The sequence below is a fragment of the Pelodiscus sinensis genome, chromosome 1, assembly GCF_052426305.1.
Source record: "Pelodiscus sinensis isolate ZL-2025 chromosome 1, ASM5242630v1, whole genome shotgun sequence".
Lineage (NCBI taxonomy): Eukaryota > Metazoa > Chordata > Testudines > Trionychidae > Pelodiscus > Pelodiscus sinensis.
This window is the reverse complement of record NC_143052.1, coordinates 206,752,673-206,769,834: the sequence shown is the minus strand read 5'-3', so window position 1 is coordinate 206,769,834 and position 17,162 is coordinate 206,752,673. Positions and strand designations below refer to the sequence as shown.

At 37.2% G+C, this 17,162-nt stretch overlaps 1 protein-coding gene across 4 annotated transcripts in view; it reads left to right on the top strand.

Annotated features, from left to right (window-relative positions):
- IL1RAPL1 (interleukin 1 receptor accessory protein like 1) overlaps positions 1-17,162 on the top strand; it is a 1,174,742-nt gene that overhangs the window by 1,139,869 nt on the left and 17,711 nt on the right. For all 4 annotated transcript variants that reach the window (XM_075913279.2, XM_089774688.1, XM_089774689.1 and 1 more), the window contains one exon: positions 5,796-5,939. In XM_075913279.2, the coding sequence (XP_075769394.1) occupies positions 5,796-5,939 (144 nt within the window). The remainder of the gene's footprint in view (positions 1-5,795; positions 5,940-17,162) is intronic.

The following is a 17,162-nucleotide window of genomic DNA, read 5'->3' as shown; positions in this document are numbered from 1 at the left end:
TTATGAATTTTAGTCAATATATTCAAGTAATTCCCTTCAAAATCATATTATTTTTTCTTCAGTTTCATATAAGAATTCTTAGCCCACACATTTGTTGGTATATGTTAACCTGTTCATATGTTGATTGTCCAAGATAACCAGAATCATGTAGAAATTACAGAAGAAGTACATTGCACCCCCAGTGCTGAAGAAAATTATATACATGCTTAGGCTGAGAGAATCTGAGTAGTCCCACTGATTTTGGTGAGATTTTTCACACCTTTTAAAGTTAAGATATCTGTGTAAGTCATTGCAAGATTGGGGCCTGACGTAGTTCTGTAATTACATAGTTATAAAAGCCCCTCTCCATTGCAAAGGTGTTGAGAGTCCTCGTGTTTCCTTTTTGGTCTGAGCCATTCTTTCTAGGTGACAAATCTGAGGAACTGTCCTAAATTGAGATGTTAGAGCAAACTAATAAACTAAACATGAATAAATCACCAGAACTATATGGTATTCCAGGACTCAGATGTGAAATTGCTGAATTACTTACTGTATTTTGCAACCTACCATTTAAACCAGTGACACCAATTTTTAAGAAGGATCCCAGCAATGATTGGCAATTACAAGCTAGTACGCCTAACTTTAGTACCAGGCAAACTGGCTGAAACTACTGTAAAGAACAAAATTGTGAGGTATGTGAATGAACACGGTATGCCCACATCCTGAACACTAAATGAAGATCTGGTCACCACTTCTTAAAAAAGATATATTGGAGTTGGAAAAGATTCAGAAAAGGACAACAGAAATTATTAGGACTTTGCAATGGCTGTCATATAAGGAGAAGTCAATCAGACTGCTACTTTTGAGCTTGGAAAAGAGTTGCCTAAAGGGGAATATGATAGAGATCTATAAAATCATGAATTGTGTGGAAACATTGAATAAGGAAATTTTATTTACCCCTTCACATAACAGAAGAGAGGTCACCAAACAAAATTAATAGGCAGCAGGTTTAATACAAAACCAAGAAAGGTAAGTGTTTTTTTTCACACATTGCACAGTCAACCTGAGTAACTCCTTGACAGATGATATTATGAAAGCTAAGGCTATAACAGGGTTAAAAAAGAACTAGATGAATTCCTGGAGGATAGGTTCATCAATGGCTATTAGCCAGGATGATCAGGAATGGTGTTCTTAGCCTCTGTTTGCCAGAAGCTGGGAATGAGGGATGGGAGATGAATGATTGAATGTTTAACTGTTCTATTCATTCCCTCTGGGGCACTCAGCATTGGCCATGTTGGAAGACAGGGTACTGAGCTAGATGGACCTTTGGTCTGACCCAGTATGGCTGTTCTTATGATTTGATACAGTGCAGTAGATGTTCTCCACCTCAATTTCCCCAGCTTTGTTTTAATAGCCTGTGGAATAGAGAAGCCAACACACATTAACAAATTACCCCATCTGAATAAGACTTAGGACAGAAGCAATTAAAATAAATAATTTAGATTCTCCCCTCAGGACCTGGATTCACAGCTCCCAAATGTAATGTCCATAATACCAGGTCCCCAGGTCTGATTAGAGCTTAAGAGAGACTATGACATGCTTTAACCTGCCTGGATTCTACCTCCCTTTCCCTTGCTTAGCTTCCTTTTTTTGTTTTATATAACCTGGGCTTAGGGTAGGGCAGTGCCTCCTTGAATACACCCGAGACTTTCCCAGTTTTAGAGTCTATCCTGTCCTTTAAATGGGTAAAAGCTTCAGAGGGGTAGCCGAGTTAGTCTGTAACAGGAAAAACTTAAAAAACAGTATATAGTCTAATAGCACCTTAAAGGCTAACAAAACATGTAGATGGTATCATGAGCTTTTGTGGGCACAACTCACTTGAAGAAGTGGGCTTTTAAGTTTTTCCATAAATGGGCAGTACATCCTTTTAGCCCTTTCCACTTCTAGCCATTCCCCACAAGAAAGAATATTTGAAGCATAATTTGTACTTGGTAGCTCCATCTATATAGAGTAAGAACTAGTCTTGAAAGGAAGCCAGGTGAGGTATGAATTTCAGAGACTAACTTTCCTTTGATTTACTCCTTGGTACAAATGCCATAAATAAATAAATACAGTATATATTAAATGACCTCTGTGATACTGCTGAGGAAGTTAAAGTCAGGTGTAGATCAAAGATTAATTTCAGAAGTGCACCTGATAATTATAGTAGGCTTAGTGTAACATGAATGCATTTATTACCAGCCATATCATTCTGTATGTTTAGAGAGGGCATGTACTTTATTTTAATTAGCTGTTTCTTTCACTGGATTGCTTGGCCAAACCATCATGATAAAGAGAGAAAAAATGTAGCCATTGGTCAAAATGCTTGTAGCAGATCTCATTTTAAATTGAAGCAATTTATTCAGAAACCAATCTACTACTGTAGCAGTAATCAATGTGTTTTCCCCTAAAGTAGACCCGTTCTTGTTCTGCTGGAGGACTGTTGTTAATTGCCTGTAACTAAATGATGATTGTGCTCTTGAATGTAACTCTTTGGCACATGTTCATTTGTTGCATTGAACAAAATGCTAGTTCCCCCCAGGTTCAGCAGGATAATTTTCCTTTACAGTTTTCAACCTTTGGTCGTAGTCTCTTAAAGAGGGCAAGGGTCTATCATTTTAACATAACACAAACACTAAATAGGTTTTAAAAGATTTCCAGCACCTTTTGTTTCTCCTTTTTGATGTGGACTTGTGCTGAAACTGAATCTTTTTAAAATGCTACCACTCCAGGCAACTTGAACTTGAGCAGAAAAAGCGCATCACGCTTGCTGTAACAACCAGGCCCAATGTTTAATACAAAGGATTAAATAAAGCAATGAAGTGTGAAAATAAGTATGTCTTACTACCTTTGCTTACAGTGTAACATTAATGGTCATGATATAACATGATATAGTACTTTGCATTGGTCAGTTTCAAAGTGCTTTATAAAGGAGGTCAGTACCATTATCCCCAATTTACAGATGGGAAAAACAATGACACAGAGAAGCTTACTATGGACCCAAGAGGTCAGTCAGACTCCTACTTAGTCAGATAGTCTGTGCCACTACTACAACAGTGACAATGCAATTTTTAGCTCATTGCTTGAACAGGGGTAGTACAAGTCTTTCTATCTGGGCTGAGAGGTATTTTTCAAGGTGTAGTGTAGACATACCCATAGGATCAGTGAATGTTCTTACCAATTTTGCTGTGTTGCCCTGCCAACAGAGAAAAAATACTCTGTGAATTCAGTTTGATTTTATTAAAAGGAAATAATTATATATGTTGTACCTGCACTAGAGATGTGTATAATTCCAATAGTGAACATTGCACAAAAATGTGCTTTAAAGGAGACTTTGTATTAACCAAAGTTATACTTTTCTTACAGTATATTAGTTTGCATACACCTTGATGGTGGAAAGACAATTACATGCAGTGTTTTCTGTTTAACCTCTCCCTTGTTGAGTTTGGGGAACATTTTGTTTTTGAGTAATAAAGTGTTTCCTTGCCTTTAATACATCAATACAGTGAGTACATTGGTTGGTATATTTTACACCTAGCAACATAGCCTATTAATACCCCCCCCCCCATATTCTGATTACCACTGAACAGCTGCAATACATGTGGTGCAAAATGATAAACTGGCTGTTGCGTGCCAGTGCAGAGTAATTTCCATTTCCATTTATTTTCTAAAATATTGTATTAAAAGCCTATGCAAACTGTGAGTATTGTTTTGTTTTGTGATGTTTTTAAAATGATCTTCCTTTCTACAGCCTGAAAAAGTTCTGAAAGTAGGAAATAAAAAGTGGTGATCTTAAAAATGTTAATGCAAAAGAGTTTCCACCAAAGTTTAGAAAAGAATGATATGAAATGTAAATTATTTTGTTTTATTGCACTTCCAGGCCATGTCTCTATTGAACAGAAGATCAGCCCAACCACAATCAATCTTTCAGAGTTTGATTTAGTGAGTCTAGTTAAGACTTGCTAAATCGAATGCTGACGGCTGCCCCCGCCAGCATCTGCTGCTCCTCATTCTTTGAGGTCTGAGGGAAGCCAATGAGAGCATTTGATCCCATTGGCCTCCCACTGTGGAGACAGTGGGGAAATGCAAAAGAAGGTACGTTGACTCCAGCTACATAATTAATGTAGCTGGAGTTGTGTATCTTGCTTCAACCTCCCCTTTTAGTGTAGACCTATCTGTAGTGTCCTCTAGGGAACAATGAAACCTTTTTTTTTTACCAGTGGTGTGTATATCAGATTAATAAAATGGGTACATTTGTTGGTAGCACATAGTAAAATGAAATGGAACTGTAATTTTTTTCTAATATTCTGTTTCTTCAACTGAGATGTAGAGTAATGTATTATTACATATGCATAGCCAAAAAAACATTACCTGGATAATGGGAGAATTTACATTGCTTAACCCAAGCACAGGCTGTCCAAATGGAAGCAAATGTTATCTACACAGGTTGCTGTTTATAGGGCACAGTGTTCCTTAGTAATGCATTATATAATATTTTCCTTCTGGAATTCTGTATTAATTTCCAGTTAGGTTTTTTATTGGCCAAACTGTGTTCATTTAATATCCAAGTCCTGCTCCAGTCCTCTTTCAAAACTGGATTATAGAAAAATTTAAAAAATGTTTTCTTGGGTTTTTCTGGAATGTACCAAGTTACTGCTCCTCCCCAATTTTAAGATAGCAAACAAACAAAACCCTTGGCACTTTTCATGATTTTTTTTTTCTTTTTGCATTCTCATTTCTTATTTGAAGAGTAGTGAGAACAATAACAAAATGGACTCTCAAGAGTTACTTCTATTTTCTTGACTATTCAACTATTAGATGTAGGAACAACAAACAATGATGTTTGTTATCATCTTATTGTTATCACTTATCACTTATGTTTGTTATCATCTTATTGTTATCACTTATCACTTATTGTTATCATCTGATAAATGACATCACCGAGGAGATTGCTATTGTCAGACAGACAGATATGGCTGCATTTGATTGGATTCTCCATCCTAAGGGATTGAGCTACATGACAATGATCTCAATCCATCATGTGAATCTCCAGTGGGATAATGTAACAAAGGATGAGCGGTCATGCTCTGAATCTGAATGTTAGATCTGACAAATTGTGATGATTTGCAATATCTAAACAGAAGATCTCCCTGTCCAGGGAAACAGCAGGGAATAAAGATGAATTGCAGATCAACTGTGTCAAAAATATTAACACATAACTGAGGAATGGGGTTTGGGGGCTTCTAGGATGATTTGTCTTCATATACTGTAAGCATTTTTATTTATATTTTGAAATAGTAAAAGGTTTATCTTTCATTTAATCTAATGCAAGTGACAGAAACCCATCATGAAACACAGCTGTGTGTCTGATCTTTTATTTCTGCTGGGGAGGAGGGTTGTGTCAGCTCTACAAAAGGATAATATTTGCTTAAAATATGAATGGTGCGATGCAATACTTGTATTGCAAACAAAGCAGTGATATATAGCTATAAATTAAACCCAGCACACAACATTGGGCAAAAACAGTTGACTGACTTTTCACATAAGCTATTTAAAATGTTGCCTGTGGGTATTTACATATGTATAAAGGAAAAACTGCATGCATTATCTGTACATTTCTCAGAGAGTTCAGAAATGTTCTGTAAACAATCTGGAAATTATATTTAAAAATCCTGCACTTGCATTCTACTATTATTTTCAACCTGAACATTATCTCCAGTGTTAACCTTTCTCTAATTCTGAATGTGGTTGTTATTCCATTTTATAATTCTTTGCAGAACTGATGTATACAGTTGAGCTTGCTGGTGGGCTTGGTGCTATTCTGCTGCTGCTTGTTTGTTTAGTGACTGTCTACAAGTGTTACAAGATTGAGATTATGCTCTTCTACAGGAATCATTTTGGAGCTGAAGAACTAGATGGAGGTAAGGCAGCTTCTCAATATATTTCCTACTTTGAAAAAATGTCTGTCTCTTTTATCAAATGCTTAATTTTCATTGGAGCAGGAAGTATTAACTATGCGGCAACCATCAGTGACGTTTCTCTCACTGCATTAGGCACTGCGTGGAAAATGGGTCCCTAGACAGCAGAACAGAAGCAGTGATTGTTTGACTGATACATTTGCTGCTCTCTGGATCTCCAGTAGATAACTCTGTCTGTTGGATTTTTGCTCCCAACACCAAGTGTGAATTACAATCACTGATACATTAAGTGTGTTTAGATCTGTCAGTATTGAAAGTCAGCTTCAATTTCCCATAAGTGATAAGCGTCTCCTCTAATTGTGTTCCCCAAAAGTATTAGATGTTAAAGTGAATAACTGATCAGTTTTGATAAACAGTGCTGTTTTCAAATTTATTCAGCAGTCTATGCTCTTGGGTTTATTTACTTAACTGTTTAGACAATAGCTAATTTTGATTAAACTAGTTCTGATGTGATGATTCAAATATGCCAGTTTAACCAATAGTAATTGGCATTATTTGCATTGAACTATATCAGATTTATACACTACTTTTATTACACTAATGAGAGTCACAACTGAATAGCAAACTAGGCTGAACTCTGGGCATTGATGAATTAGGCTTGGTGCCTTCAATCAGAGGTCTTGCAGTTTCTGACTACTACCTTATGGGTGATACACGATGGCTACGTCTACACTGGAACCCTTTTCTGGAAATGCTTAAAACGGAACAGTTTTCCGTTATAAGTATTTCCGGAAAAAGTGTGTCTACATTGGCAGGATGCTTTTCCGGAAAAGCACTTTTTCCGGAAAAGCGTCCGTGCCAATGTAGACGTGCTTTTCCGCAAAAAAGCCCCGATTGTCATTTTCGTGATCGGGGCTTTTTTGCGGAAAAGAAATCTGTGCTGTCTACACTGGCCCTTTTCCAGAACAGTTTTCCGGAAAAGGTCTTTTGCCCGAACGGGAGCAGCATAGTTTTTCCAGAAAAGCACTGATGATTTTACAGTAGATCATCAGTGTTTTTCCGGAAATTCAAGGGGCCAGTGTACACAGCTGGCAAGTTATTCCGGAAAAGCGGCTGATTTTCCGGAATAAGTGGCCAGTGTAGACACAGCCGATATGCTTATTTGCTAAAATCCTAGGCTGTGTCTAGACTGGCAAGTTTTTCTGCAAAAGCTACTGCTTTTGCACAAAAACTTGCCACCTGTGTACACTGGCCGCTTGATTTTGAGCAAAAGCACTGACGTTCTACTGTCCAAAATCAGTGCTTCTTGCGCAAATGCTTTGACGTTCCTGTTCGAGCAAAAGCCCTTTTCCATAAACGTTTTTGCGCAAGAGGGCCAGTGTAGACAACTAAAACCTGTTCTGCACAAAAAAGCCCCGATGGCAAAAATGATGATCGGGGCTTTCTTGCGCAAAACCACATCTAGATTGACACGGACGCTTTTCCACAAAAAGTGCTTTTGTGGAAAAGTGTCCGTGCCAATATAGACACACTTTTCTGCAAATGCTTTTAATGGAAAAACTTTTCTGATAAAAGCATTTGCGGAAAATCATGCCAGTCTAGACGCAGCCCTATTGAAATAAGGGCATTAACCACTATTGAAAATATAAGGTGTGGATATCCTGGTATAATTTAGAGTGTGATGTGTGTGAGATGGAAGATGTTAGCCAAAGCTGTCACACTGAGGATGAACAGAGGCAGTGAAATTATAGTTGTTTATGTAATGTGATAAGATGGAGAACATTACACCTAAGATCCTCAGGGATTGACCCATTTCTCCCTATAATATGAAAATGTGCAAGGATAGTTCCCAAACAGCAAAATCAGAATCAAATAAAGCAAGTGATTTTACCTGCTATATACACACACAACACATACACACAAATATTTCAGTATCTTGCATCTGTATGTCACCTTTTTTTTTTGAGAGAGAGATCACAAAATGCTTTACAACTGTAAAAGTCTCAGAGGGGCAGCTGTGTCAATCTGTAACTTTTAAAAATCAATGAGCAGTCCTGTAGCACCTGGGGGTATGTCTACACTGTACGGCTATTTCAAAATAAGCTATTCTGGAATTGTTATTCCAAAATAGCTTATTTCAAAACAGCATGCCTACGCTGCAGGGAAGCCCCAAAATTAGTCTGAGGCAGGCTTCCCTAATGTAGACATGCTATCTCGATTTGGAGCCCCAAGTGGCACAGGGGAGGAATAACTTAGAATGGCCCTGATGGGGCGCTATTTAGAAATAGCAGCAGTGGAGAGCCTATACATGTCTTATTTTAAAATAGCTATTCCAGAATAGGCATTATTCCTCATAGAATGAGGTTTTCAGATTTTGGAATAAGCCGTCCATTATTGCAAAATTATTTTGAAATAATGGAATGGCTGTGTAGACACTCACATTGTTATTTTGAAATAATGCTAGTTATCTAGACATAACAGTGCAGTATTAGATACTAGCTAGAGAGAGAGAGTATCATGAGCTTCCGTGGTCAAAACCTATTTCCTGAGATGAATGGAGAAAAAGGGGGAAGAAAATTGGGAGGTTCCCCCTTTTTCTTCACTCACCTGAGGAAGAAGGTTTTGCCCATGAAAGCTCATGATACTTTACAACATGAGTGTATTAATTCATAGAACACCACAGTGTGATAAATTGGTATTACTAAACTAACAAAGAGGAAACTGAGATGTACAGAGATTGTGACTTGCTCAGCATCACATGGGTTTTTGGTAGACCCCGATTTCCTCAGGAATCAACCTCCCCAATAAAGCAATCTATCCTCTCTTCATCCTTTCTCAAGTCCTTGCTTTCTTGATCTTCCTCCTGAGAGGTAGACAAAATTATCCAAGCTGACAGAAAAAAAGATAGACTGTTACTTCTCTGTTTTAGTTGTATGTGAGAAAATGTAGAATGTAACTGTATTCAATCAGACCAAAATAGGTAGATACATTAGTTATTATTTAAATGGCAGTAGTTTTCATGTTTCCATTTACCATTACAGTTGTAATAAAATTTGAAAACTCACGTGGTCAGTAACATTAGACAGTGAAGTCTTATAACTTCAATTACTTGAGAAAATGAAAAATCCATTAGTCATTCTGAAACCTAAATCTCCCATTTGAAAATAGTAACCAAAACAACACCTTGAGCCAGAAATTGAGTTGGAGGTTTGAAGAGGGAAAATAATAATAATTGTCTATTTAAATCAGTCTCAATAGTAAAATAAATTCTACCATTACAGTGAGAAGTTTTTCTCTTTAGATAATCAATAAAAACAGCTGAGAATTTTATATGCTTCACTGTGGTAATAAGCTAAATGAAATATTACTCCCAGATTCCAAACAAAATAGAATGTATTGAATGAAGTGGAGTATATAAAAAACAGAAGTCAAAACCTATTGCATTAAGGGAGTTACTGCAGCTGGATCTTTTATAATAAGTGTCTATTTCACTTAAGTTCTCAAAATTAAAGCACATGTAGGAAGACATAACAGAAATGCCTCATGGACCAATAGTTTATGCTTTGTATGGGAAGAAGTTGTAAAAGTAGGCTCATGTTCTCTGTAGTCTGTATTACAAATTAGTCTTCTGCTTCACTGCACTTTCCAGAGGATCACCACAAAATGCTATCTTTCATAATTCTCCCTAGCCCTGTCTCCTGTTGGACATTAGCGTGTGTCCATATGTTATCCCTAATTTAGATCATGTTCTGTCATATTACAGCATAACATATAGTTGAGCAAACACTGAAATATTCACAGGCTCTTTTTGTACAGTGGACTGAATCCCTACAGGATAGCAAGCACTCTAAAATTTAGGTCCAGTTCAATTTCTTAGCAGAAGATTTCCCTCAAAATATAACATTTGGTTTCTTTCCTGATTGGAGAGGTAATCCTGCAGGACATTAAAGCTCATCACAATCAGTTCCCTTCTCTCCTAGCCTTAGAAGAAAACTGCATTCATTTTTCTTGGCATTTCAGTCTGAATCTTATGTAATACATGGGTAAACTGTAAAATATATTTGAAAGCAAAGCTTTTTACCCTTACAGTGTGTGTAACTTTACCTCAGTAAATTCTATCAAGCTACTGGAGATAAAAATGTTTCTGAACTTTCCTCCTAACCTCAGCCTTGGAATATATCTTATTTCTTGACTCTCTAGAAAAAAAAAACCCTCGTTCTTTACTTCTGTCATCTACCCAAGCCACCTTTGTTCCCAAATGCTAGTTCCCTGCCTCTCCCCCAGAGTTAGATCACCAACAGCTCTCATTGTACTTCAGATTCCCCCTCAATGTACTAATGCATGTCTCTCTAGTGCTAGTTCAATCTCTTATCACACCATGATTATAGGACCTGACCAACTCATAGCTCTCATCATTTTTAGTTTCTAGCTATTATCCAGATTGCAATTATAGAACTCTATAAGTTTACTAGGGGGCAGTACATAATACAGGAAAAAGTATAGGTTTGGAAGTCTGAAATTCCTCCATTTTTAATTCTGTATCCCCTCGTTGATTTGCTTTGTAACTTAGTCAAGTCTCTTCTGTATCTTTTTACCTACCTGCTAATTGTAGACCTGTTATATTTTGGACCATTAAGAAAACTAAAAAATGTTCTATAACAAAGTGAAAACCCAGGCCAAAAAAAAAAAAAAAAAAAAGAAGACGACAATGATGAAGATGACGACAAAGCTTATTAGGAGCTTTTACATGCTCAACACTTTTGAAAATCAGGCCACACAGAAAATCAGACCTAATCATAGATTTAAGAGCCTAAGTGTTTTTAAACATCTTACCCAAAAAGTTCTATATAAGTGCTAAGAAATGCTAAGTATAATTATTATTGCAATTTACATCTAGAAGAAGCTACCATGACAAATGTGACATCGCTAGTGACACTAGTATATACTGTATATTTCAGATCCTAGGGGGAGAGATTTCATACCAGTTTCCATCTTGCTATAAAGCTAGTTTAACAACTAATATTTACTCAAAAGGTTTAATATTTACATTTTTAAAGGACCACTTTAGGAACTGAATGTTCTTCAGTGTTGCCTTTTTTCCCCACTAGTAAAATAACTGTAATACCAACCAATTGGTATACTTGAAGCAACGGAAAAAAATTGCAATATCTTCACACTAGACAATCCCATAACTTGTTTTTCCCTTCTTTTGGAATATGCAAAAGTCTTGAAACAAAATATTAAGATGCTTTACATATATGTTATATATACATATATAAATATTATATATAACATATATATGACAGTCATCCTGAAAGGAGGTGAAATTCCATTGAAATCAATAGGAATCTCATGATTTTATTCAGAAAATTTTGCCTTTGGGTTTCTAAGCCATTCAGTGTGCAGAAGTTTTCACTTATTAGTCTCAGATCCATTAAACCAAATGAAAGGCATTTCTCAACTGCTTAACATGAAGCAGATGTTTACATGCCAGATTCCAGTTGCAATAAATCCAGTGCCCAATTTTAGAATGTATGGACATATGGTGTCACTTTCTGGAAAAACAGTCTCCAAATATTGATATGGACTTGGAAATAATGAGTAATGCTTGCCAGAATACGATTAAATGTAGTATCATGAATTTATTAAACTATGAACTAATGAGGAAACACAATCCATCAGGACTGTTTCAGTGTGTAATTCAACTGGACATCAATGGTCCTGAGTTGCACACACCTGGCATGGGCCATATCTGTCTACACTCCCAGGCCTGCTCGTGACCCTTGGTGGAAGTCCCAATCTGTTTTTTCCTGCATGCAGGAGAAATGAGATGAGAGGAGTCCCATGCTATGTGAGACAGAGAAGCAAATTCCTTCATCATGTAATATCATGGAAGAGTGTCCTGCCGAAGATGTGCATTGGGTTACAGAAAACTCACATTAGACCACCATTTTGGCCCACTAACATTTGATTTTTCTGAACATATGGGTAAGATTAACATAAGAGCGGCCATACTGGGTCAGACCAAAGATCCATCTAGCCTAGTATCCTATCTTCTGACAGTGGCCAATGCCAGGTGACCCAGAGGGAATAAACAGAACAGGTTATCAAGTGATCCCATTTCTGTCATCCCTTTCCAGCCCCTGACAAACAGGTTAGGGACACCATTCCTACCCATTCTGGCTAATAAGTATTGATGGACCTTACTTCCATGAATTTATCTAGTTCTTTTCTGAACCCTGTTAAAGTCCTAGTCTTCAGAACAACCTGTGGCAAGGAGTTCCACAGATTGACTGTGCTGCATGAAGAAAAACTTCCTTTTGTTTGTTCTAAACCTGTTACCTATTAATTTCATTTGGTGCCCCCTAGTTCTTATGTTACGGGAACAAGTAAATAACTTTTCGTTATTCACTTTCTCCATATCAGTCATGATTTTATAGACCTCTATCATATCTCATCTTAACCTCCTCTTTTCTAAACTGAAAAATCCCAGTATTTTTAATATTTCTTCATATAGCACTCGTTCCAAACACCTAATCATTTTTGTTGCCCTTTTCTTAACCTTTTCCAATGCCAATATATCTTTTTTTTTTTAGATGAGTATATCTGTACTCAGTATTAAAGATGTGGGCGTACCATGGATTTATATAGAGGCAATAAGATATTATCTGTCTTATTCTCTATCCCTTTTGTAATTATTCCAAACATTCTGTTTACTTTTTTGACTGCCACTGCACATTGAGTGGATGTTTTCAGAGAGCTATCCACAAAGACTCCAAGATCTCTCTCTTAAGTAGTTATACCTCACTTAGTCCCCCTGATTTTGAATGTATAGTTGGGATTATTTTTTCCAATGTCCATTACTTTACATTTATCAACATAAATTTCATTTGCCATTTTATTGCCCAATCACCTACTTTTGTGAGATCTTTTTGAAGTTCTTCACAGTCTGCTTTGTTCTTAACTATCTTGAATGGTTTATTTTGCCACCTTACTATTTATCCCTTTCTCCAGATCATTTCTAAATAGGTTAAATAGGATTGGTCCCAATACAGACTGTTGGGGGACACCACTAGTTACCACGCTCCATTCTGAACACTGACCATTATTCCTACCTCTTTTTCCTGTCTTTTAACCAGTTATCAATCCACAAGATGGCCTTCCCTCTTATCCCATGATAACTTACTTTCCTTAAAAGCCTATGGTGAGAGACCTTGTCAATGGCTTTCTGGAAATCTAAGTATATTATATCCGCTGTATCCCCCTTGTCCATATACTTGTTGACCTCCTCAAAGAACTCTAGTAGACTAGTAAGGCATGATTTCTCTTTACAGACACTATGTTGACTTTTTCCCAACAAATTATGTTCATCTGTATGTCTGGTAATTTTATTCTTAACTATAGTTTCAACTAATTTGCCCACTACTGATGTTAGACTTACCAGTCTGTAATTGCCAAGATCACCTCTAGAGCTCATTTTAAATATTTGCATCACATTAGCTATCTTCCAGTCAAGATGATTTAAAGGATAAATTAAAAACCACAGTTAATAGTTTTGCAATTTCACATTTAAGTTCTTTCAGAACTATTGGGTGAATGCCATCTGCTCCCAGTGACATGTTACTGTTATTGCTTAAAAAGAATGGTTCAGGTTTAGGAATCGCCCTATCATCCTCAGCAGTGAAGACTGAAACAAAGAATTAATTTAGTTTCTCCACAGTGACCTTATTGTCTTTGAGTGCTCCTTTAGCATCTCAATCATCCAAGGGCCCCACTGATTGTTTAGCCAGCTTTCTGCTTCTGATGTACTTAAAAACATTTTACTATAACTTTTAAAATTTTTCACTAGCTGTTTTTCAAATTTTTTTGGCTTTTCTTATTATATTTTATTCTTAATCTGATGGAGTTTATGTTCTTTTCCATTTTCCTTACTAGAATTTAACTTCCACTTTTTAAATGAAGCCTTTTTATCTTTCACTACATCTTTTACTTTGTTGTTAAGCCATGGTAGCACTTTTTTGGTTCTCTTACTGTGGTTTTTTTTTTAATTTGGGGTATACATTTAAGTTTGTCCTCTATTATGGTATCTTTGAAAAGTCTCCATGCAGCTTGCAGGGATTTTACTTTTGGCTTTGTACCTTTTAATTTCAATTTAACTAATCTCCTTATTTCTGAGTAGTTCTCCTTTCTGAAATTAAATGCCACAGTGTTGGGCTGCTGAGGTTTTTTTCTCACCACAATGGAAATGCGAAAAAGTGTGATAACTGTAATGTAAATTCAAAAATTGGAGCTCTGATGTGCTGGATAAAAATTGTGTTATGTGGGAAAAATACCTTCCAGACCCCAAGACAAAATTTGGTAGAAAGATGAGAGCCTGGCATAGTGAGAGATCCAGCTCATTAGATAAGAGTAAGGAAGGATGTGGTTTGAGCAAAGCAAAACTGGATACCAGCCATCAGTGGGCAGAAGTGATCCCTCCCTCTTACTCTCAGGTCCATACAGATTTGACATGGACTCAGTTACCTTCAGGGAGCAGGATCTGGTCAGAGTCAGAGCCTGGATGTTGTGGGTGTCTGACTCCTCCTGCAGGCCATTGGGAAGGAAGGCACAAAAGAACCAGTAGAAACCCAATTTTCCCCTTTTGCCTCTGTCCACAGCCAAGGCAAGTAAAGGAGGTGGTCCATGTATCCTTACTACCTCCAGACCTATCAATCAGTCAGCAAAGTGGATAGGAGTTAGTACCATACACAAACATTTCAGCCAAACTCAGAGTAACAGTTTGAATCAGTGAGAACAATGCATGCAGTCTGAAAGAATCAATAAACTCCTAAACTGGAACGTGCCTAAGCAGAAGGTGAGCAACCCTCTTGTATTTAAAGGACTGGGGGGACAGGAGAGCTGAAAATCAGAAATAATAGAAAAAGGCTGAGTAAACAAATGCAGTGTGAACAGATTGATACTATGAAACTGGAAGGGAGTGGCCCAGTGCCACACCAATTACTGGGGATAGGGGCTGAGTGAGTCAGAGCTCCCTCTATCCCTGGCATGCATCTGGCTCACTGAGCTCCTGTCCCTGGCAACTGATCCTGGTCAGGGAGCTGGGTTCCATTACCTGCCAGCAGGGTCCTGAGGCAGTGGTGGCTACATCCCATTCCCTGCCTGGCTGCTAAGGAAAGTGGCCAAATGTGCCAGGGGATACAGGGTGAAAAGGTCAGAGTCTCTCTCCCCCTCTGCCTCTGGCAGGCCAATTGGGTGGTGGGGAGGATACTTTGTCTCCTATGTTCTCCTTATGCACTGCCTCTGGGAGCCTCTCTGTACCAATGAAGCTTGGTAGTCTTCCTATTAAACTACTATCAGCTGTTATGCATTCACTGCATTTTCTTCATCTTGCTGGAACAGGAATGAGATGATGATAAGGAGGTCAGCGTGCCCTCTCTCCTCATAGCAGCCCCATCACTCGTCTCAGTCTCTCTCAGTGCTGTGGAGTATTCCCTTGATGTGCTTGCTGGCAGAGTGTTCAGACTGGATCTTTTGCGGAGGAAGATTTAACAGTTCTAAATGAAAACTCTGTTGCCCTCGCCAGCTCTCTAACTCACTCTTCAACTTGGAGAAATGCCCCTGGCTTTGCATTGATTCAGAAGGACTGTGGTGACATTTTCTATTCTATGCTGATTGCTTTCCTAAAGTAAGAGCTTCCATTGCTTTTGGCACTGGCAGCCAAATCAATGGTTGGCTCAGAAGGCTTGGCAGGGCAGTTTCTGTCTTGGAATGATTTGGGGCCACCTCCCAACAGCAACTTCTCTTTCACCCCCATCTCTGCAGCAAAAGAATGGCTAGGCTCACATGGAATCATACACATCAGACTTTCTCAAGATAAAAGAAGGTCATCTTAAGTTCTTAATAACATCCGTGGCTTGTGAGTCAAGCTAAAGAGGAACAAGGCACTTCTTGTTCTGAAACCTTATACATTATGAAAAAATGAGGACATCTTTGAGAATCTTTGTATTTATTATGAATTGGCTACTAAAACCTTGGGATATAACTTTTGCAAATGGTCTAGGCATCTAGGAAAGTATTTTTGTTAATGATTAGGCCATACAGGTATGGCAACTCTGTAATTGCTGCTGAAGGTAGTGACACATTCCCAATTACAGAATTTCCCCTGGGGACCAATGAAATAACATTTCAGTAGCAATCTCAAGTGTGCATATGAGTTCTAATTGGCTGCTGGCAAAGTTTTCTAATAAGAAATGTTATTTTTTGAAAATCAATTTAAAATTCTGTCAAATAAAGCAGCTATAAAAACTGCAGCTTTTTTCCTTCCAAATGTTAGTAGTAGAATTAGTAGTAAAACTTCACAAAAACAGGGTTTTTTACTCTTAATTAAAATGTATATTGTCACAGTGTTGATTCATTTGAAATGTCATTCAAATAGTAAACTCCCAATTTATGTTTGCATATCAGGGTTTATAGCTTATATCCCTGAAACTAACTGACTAACAGGAAAAAGGGTCCCATTGTTAATGTCTTTCTATTTTTTTATTGCAACAAAGACATAATTTTAGTAAAATTCACATAAAATTAACTTTATCATATAATGCACTTTATAAGATTAACTGTAAGAAGAAGACAAATATAGGCTACATGTCTCAGAAATAGAACAGAAATAAAATGCTCTTCTAAGATATATACTGTCACTTTGAAAATTGCATATGAATTAGCAAAGTCCTTCATTTATCACTGAAAGTGTGGTGAGATATTTCCACTATATGGTCTCTTCTGAGTCTTAGAAAACTGCTCTATCCAATTTTTCCATTATTTGAAGTTTCCAAGAGCAAAGGTTACCATTACATTTTTTTAACCCCAAAGTAGCCTCAAGACTATGAGAGGGTTAAAGATCACAGCTGGCACAACTGAATTTGGCAGACTTTTTTGGATTTAGTAGTACTGTCTATTAGGGAAAGGAAATGAGTGACTTTCTTCCATACTTTCTTTTATAAGCCTAAGGAGAATTGGAGTCTTTTTCAAGACATGGGCTGAACAACTGTGTTTCCAAAACTTTTTTCTTCATTCTAGTTAGATGAATATAAATAACTGGGTTGTTTTTTTCAAGATCCCTGGTAGTTCTGAAAAAAAAAAAGAATTAAAAAGGTTAGGTTGAATCCAAATTTGAAAATTCTGACAAATTTCAGTGAATCAAAAAATTCCATTTGGGGGTGAGATAAA